The 6,000-nt window shown below is 55.9% G+C and overlaps 1 protein-coding gene across 4 annotated transcripts in view; it reads right to left on the bottom strand.

Moving 5' to 3' along the window:
- Positions 1–1,749: 1,749 nt before the first annotated feature.
- The window catches only part of LOC142008201 (zinc finger protein 783-like), a 28,497-nt gene continuing 24,246 nt past the window's right edge, over positions 1,750–6,000 (bottom strand). For all 4 annotated transcript variants that reach the window (XM_074985315.1, XM_074985316.1, XM_074985317.1 and 1 more), the window contains 2 exons: positions 4,213–4,326; positions 1,750–3,459 (listed from right to left, as the gene is read on the bottom strand). In XM_074985315.1, the coding sequence (XP_074841416.1) occupies positions 2,366–3,459; positions 4,213–4,326 (1,208 nt within the window). In that variant the 3' untranslated portion in view covers positions 1,750–2,365. The remainder of the gene's footprint in view (positions 3,460–4,212; positions 4,327–6,000) is intronic.

The following is a 6,000-nucleotide window of genomic DNA, read 5'->3' as shown; positions in this document are numbered from 1 at the left end:
CGTATCGGACTGCTCTGAGTCTTCCAAGCACACAGTGCATGTCTGTCTACATGTCAGCAGCTGGGATTCCCTGGTGGGGAAGCACAACGCGTTCCTTGCTCTCTAGCAGGCCAGGCCTTGGACCAGCCGCACCCCTTGCCCGGGAAGGAGCTGCCCCCACCTGCCCTGGCGGGACAGCCCCAACCCCAGGACAGGCTGCCCAGCTGCAGACTGGCTGGAGGCCCGCCCCACTCCCAGGGCAGTGCTAGGGAGGGCAGCACTTCTCTCCAGCACTGGCAGAACCCTGGCACATCTAGTGCGGGAGCCAGGTTCAGCCTCACCCTGGACTGCAGGGCCCAGCCCCAGGAGCCCAGTGCTGAGCCTCGAGCATAGGACAGTGCCAGGCCAGGGGGTTCAATCCCACCTCCCTGCCAAAGAGACCAGATCCCCACTGGGTCCATACCTGCTCGCCACGGCCCTAAACCTCCACATTGAGTGCAGCGTGGAGGGAGGGAGCCAGGGCCTAGTGCGGTGGGCTGCAGGAGGCACCGTTTGCCACCGTTTCCCAGGACCGGCTCCATCCTGCCCAGCATCGTCTCATACAGAGCCCCTCCCCACCCTCCAAGGACTGAGCAGAGTGGGGGTCCGGGTATCTTCCCCCTGAGAAACCAGCAGGAACCTGGCTCCACCTTCACCTGGTTTGCTTTTAACTTCACCTACCCCATGCTGCAAGTATCCCCAGCTGTGCCACTCGCTCCAGCCAGAAGAGCTGGCAGGCTTGGCCGGGCCCAGCCCAGCCCTTGGGCTGCTGCTGGGAGCTGGTTAGAAACCAAATTAGCACATCAGCAGCAGCTGCTCGTACCAGAGCTGAATCTCACCAGCTGGCTGAGGTGCTGGAAAAGAAACTCGGCTGCTTCTCCCCTGCTGCCCACTTCTGCTAGGCAGAGGCTGCCTCCGAGGTTGAAGCTCGCCCTGCCTGGCCGGGGGAAGGGACCGAGGCACAGAAAGGCTAGTGCTCAGTGGTCCCACTGTTGCAAGAAAAGAGGAGAAACGAATACTGGCCTCTCTGTAAAACCTATCCTAGTGCAGGCTGCTTGTGGAAAGGGCCACTTGTCCAGTCGTTCCTAGCTGTGTCCGAAAGCAGCGTAATCACTCCTGCCGCCCCCTCCTACGCTGCAGGAGACTCCAATCCCCCAGCAGTGGTGGAGATACAAACATCACACTTGGCAACCATGGCAGGATACACAGAGGTTGCACTAGCTCCCGGCTCCATGAGGCAGAGGGAGCATCACAGCCCCAGCAGGCTACTTTCCAGCCTCAGTTGTCCTTGAACCACCCCCTGCACTTGCAACAATCCCGCTTCCCATTAGGCTTCTGCTCCCACAGTGGTTTGATCCAGTAATACCTGGTGTGCCAACATGCCCCCTTGTGTCAGTGATCCTCACCAGCTAAGCCAAAGGCACCTGGCCCATAGCAGATGGAAGACCCGAACTCCAGGAAAAGGCAGGGGGCTGCAGGCATTACAGCCCTGAGCGCCTGCCCACTGTGTGCTATTGGATGCAGCTCTCACACCTCTCCCTCCACAGAGCCCTGCGGTACCTGCGAGCAGGGCTTGCGTACCCAGCCCCAGCCCCAGCGGTCGGAGAAGCAGGGCATACAGTGCTGCGTGCACTATAACGTTGCCCTGCTCTGGCCTGGTGCAGAGCCAGCAACTGCAAACCACAGCAGGATCTAAGTTCACATGATAAGAGGTGGACTATATTAATGGGAACTAGGTCACTTCCATTTATACTCGTAAGGTCGACGTGGACCAATCAGAGTGAAACACGACAGTTTATACCCCACAGTGTGAATGGCAGGCTTAGCTAGACAAGCCTTCAGAGCAGCGCGTGGGGAGGTTGGTGAGAGTCCTTCCTTCTGGCAAGAGTTCACTCCACAGCCTTGGGCTTTGCCAGGGATGGCTGCGTCTTCAGGAAGTGACTCTCAGACATTTAACAGAAAACATGAAGCCTTTAAAAAAAGAAGGAAAAAATAACAAAACAATCAGCAATTACCCAACCAATGGACTTCCTCTGTCCTCGCAAAACAAGGGTTTCCGAAGGAAGGCTTCATACAAGTTCCAGCTCATGAGCAAACTTTTCGCTGCGGGTTAACTGGCCAGTGCTGCTAGCCCAGGGACGCTGCTCGCTAAAGGCCAGGTGAATGGAGTAGCTGCAGGATCGGGGTTTCATTTCTTCTTCACTGGTTCCTTCTGCACTATGCACGATGCTTTCATTGTGAGGAGAGACTGGCCGAGAAGTCTCCCCCCATTGCCAACACATCTTCCGCAGAGCGGCCTGCTCTTTCTACTCGGGACCTCAGCTGTCCCTGCTCTCCAGGGCACGTCTCAGAGCCTGCTGGCGTCGGAAGCATGGGGAGCGCTCAAGGTCTCTCTCAAGTGCACCCGCCAGTGCTCGCGGAGGTGCTGCTTTCGGGTGAAGTTCTTGACGCAGGCCGTGCACTGGTAGGGGCGCTCCCCCGTGTGGATGCGCTGGTGCCCCAGGAGGTGGTGCTTCTGCGCGAAACGCTTGGGGCACTGAGGGCACGGATAGGGCTTCTCGCCCGTGTGGATCTGCTGGTGCTTGAGGAGGTGGTGGGTGCGGCTGAAGCTCTTGCCGCACTCGGTGCAGCGGTAGGGCCGCTCCCCCGTGTGGATCCGGTAGTGGTTGGTGAGCTTGGATTTATCCGTGAAGCTCTTCTCGCACTCGGGGCACTGATAGGGCCTCTCCCCCGTGTGGCTCATCTGGTGGCGGATGAGGTGGGAGGAGCGGCTAAAGCACTTCTCACAGTAGGGGCAAGCCAGGGGCCCCGGGCTCTTCTGCACGTGGGTTCGCTGGTGGAGGAGGAGATTGAGCTGCAGCCTAAAGCTTCTCTTGCACTCTGTGCACACGTACAGCCTCTCCCTGGCCTGCGGGAGAGGACTGCTAAGGCTGCAGCTTGGCCGGAAGTTGCTGGCACACTCCATGCTCGGGTCGCAGCTGCCTCTGGCCGGGTCAGACGGGAGACTGAGCATCTGTGGCAGCCCGTGCTGACTGGTGGAAAAGCTGCTGGCTCCCTCTCCTGCAGGGGGTCTCTGCTGCAGCAGGTAGTGCTGTCCGTTCCCCAGGCTCTTTGCACAGGGCCCTGCTCTGCTGTGACTCCTCTGGTGCAAGATAAGGGTCTTCTTCAGCCTGAAGCCTCTCCCGCACTCGGCGCACTTATGAGGCCTGTCGATGGCCGGCTTTCTCGGGGGAGCGGCAACGGGCTTGTTGCTGAAACTCCGTTCAGGATAAGCTGCTCCCCTCCTTCCTGGGTGGCTCTGCAGCTGAGACACTGCAGTGCACCAGCCTGCCTCAGGGTCCTGCAGCACACCTTCCCTGGGCACCCCTGTTAATGCTCCTTCGGCTTCCAGGACTGCAGGGCGGTCCTCTCGCTCCGTTTTGATCAGGATCCCACAATCCACTGGATAGGAGAGGGAGATTTTAGTAATGTCCAGTTAGTAAAGTCCATTTGCCAGCTGCCACCCCTGCAAGCACCCAGGTTTTCGCACTGGGAGTAACCTCAGAGGACCTAAAGCCCTGTTTAGACCCTACCTAAGAGCTGGTGAGCACATATCGGCCCCACTCAGACCGGGGAGCTCATCGGCAAGCCCAGTTTGAGAGGCGGTCGCAGCAGTCAAGGCCAGAGGCACTCAGGGCAAGGGGCAACATTACTGCCACAGTGAAGGAAGGAGGCAGGGAGGGATTTCTGAGGTGACGTAAGGACAGTAGGAGGAGACATGCTGGAGTGCTCAGAAAACAATAGGGAAGAGGAAAAGGGACACATGCCTCCTGGCATCCCTGTTTCTTCTCACCTCACTTTAGCAGGCCAACCAAGTGTCTGGAGCCAGACAGACAGCTATAAACCTAATTCACCTGCCCCCGATCCCTCAGGCACATGCCACTGGACTAGGTGTGGGAGACACTGGGTGGGATTCAGTGGATGGCATTATCAGAGATCAAAGTGGCCTGAAACTCTGCAGACATGAGCCTCCTTTTGTCCTGTTCTCTCCGTAGCACCCTGGCGAGATGCTTCGTTTGTCTATCTACCCCGCAGTACAAGCCTTCCCCACATATTCCATTTCCTATGCTGCAAATTCTCTGCCTGGCATACATCTGCCCTCATCTCTGCAGGGCGAGACACCTTTCTGTCTGTTCCCTTGCAAGCCTCACTTACCTGGGCTGGGGTCTGTAGGGAGTTCTCGGGCCGCCGAGTCGCCCGGATGCCTGATGCTCGGCTTTTCCTCTTGTACAATCCAGGATAAAATGTCAGGTTGGGAAATTGTGTAGTCTGGGGAAAGAGACATCGGGGCCATTACATTTTATGGACACTGCCGGAGCACTCACTATCATGAGTGATCAACATCTAGAACCAAATGCTTTAGACTGGGAGAGAATAAGACATCTGGGAGGAGATGGGTTGTGTCTTGCAAGCCAGTCGGGGTCCCAGGACAGCAGACAGCTCATATACAAATGAAGCATTAAGGCTGGTCTCTGCTACAAATTCAAGCCAGCATGGCTGAGGCCCACTAGTACAGATGTAGCTTATCCCAGCAGGAGTTTGTCTGTCTGTAGGCTGTCTCTTCCTCAAAGGAGATTATTGTGCCAATCAAAACACTCTTTGGCTTCACTGAGAATGGAGGGCTTGCCAGCTGCGCAGGCCGGGGAGCGTGTTTTTCACATCTGTGACCAACCTAGCTATGCTGACAAAGCTTCGTACTGCTGACCTTCCCAAGGTGGCTTTTCCTTTACAAACCTGCTGAGAGCCTGGGGGGAGGAGTAGGGGCATTTTGATAACCAGCCTGCCACAGGCACAAAATCGAGGCTGGCTGCTTTCAGAAGTCAAGGTGCCCTGAGTGCTGGGCTCCAGGGTCAACGTGCCACCTCCTCTGCCACACCCTTCTATGCAGTGGCAGCTGGGAGCCAAAGGGAGAGAGGCAGCAGATCAAGGACCATTACAGACACTGAAGGAATGGGAGATTTAGCATCTGAAGGCTTCCTGTTGAATATGATGATGTCAGGGGCCTCTCCTGGGTCCCCCACAAGAGGCAGCAGCATCCCAGTCCCCATACACTGTTGCTGTAGCCGCCAGAGCTGGGCAGGTCATCCCTTGAAGAGCACAGACCTGGACCACGGGCATTTCAGCTCGTTCCTTAGCAGGACGGCATCCAGGGCTGGCAGCAGCCTCCAGACCAGCCCTATTACAATGCTTTGGCTTCTTCAGATGAGACATTCTTGGTTTGTCACTTTCTGCTACAGAGGAGTGATGGGGCCTGCAGGTTGCACCACCACCAAGAGAGCCCTAGGGAAGGCCAGGAGCTGGGGGAAAACCCATTTTCAGGTCAGTTTCCAGGATAAATATTAATGTAGAAACAACAGTTCATAGAATCCGAGGACTGGAAGAGACCTCAGGAAGTCTTCTGACCCACATTCTAATGGTGCTCCCGTTCCCTTTCTGCCCACCCTAAATCCGCATCTCTCTGTCAGAGAGGGCAGTGAAGGCAGAGAAATTGGCCCTCTTAAAAATGGCTTCCAAACAGAAAGCCTTGACCCACACAGACTATCACTCTCCCGTTCTACCTGGTGGCTGCCTCTGCCTCAGCCAAGAGCCATTGAACCCCAGGGTGACTTGGGCAGCTGAGTGATATTTCTTCCCAGCTCAGATCAGTTCCAAGGCGTGAATCTCAAACGTGCCCAGAACATCTAAAATCTAAATTTCTGAGCTTCTGAACTTTGTAGGGTGATAGGACTTAGGGAAGTGAAGAATGTCTCACCGGATATCACACAGGAATCCACCTTTACTAGCTAAGGCAATATTAGTAAATGGAGGCTTTACAGCTAATGTCATCTACTGCCTTTTTAATGCTCAGGAGACAAACAGAAATTTTAATTAAAAATCTCATCAAAATTTTGTCATTGGCCCTCTGCTTTCTGTAGCCTTTGCTAGGCTTAACTGTAGTCTGAT

This window comes from Carettochelys insculpta, chromosome 2, assembly GCF_033958435.1.
Source record: "Carettochelys insculpta isolate YL-2023 chromosome 2, ASM3395843v1, whole genome shotgun sequence".
In the NCBI taxonomy this organism is placed as follows: Eukaryota; Metazoa; Chordata; order Testudines; family Carettochelyidae; genus Carettochelys; species Carettochelys insculpta.
Note: the sequence above shows the minus strand (reverse complement) of the source record. Positions and strands in the feature narration are given on the sequence as shown.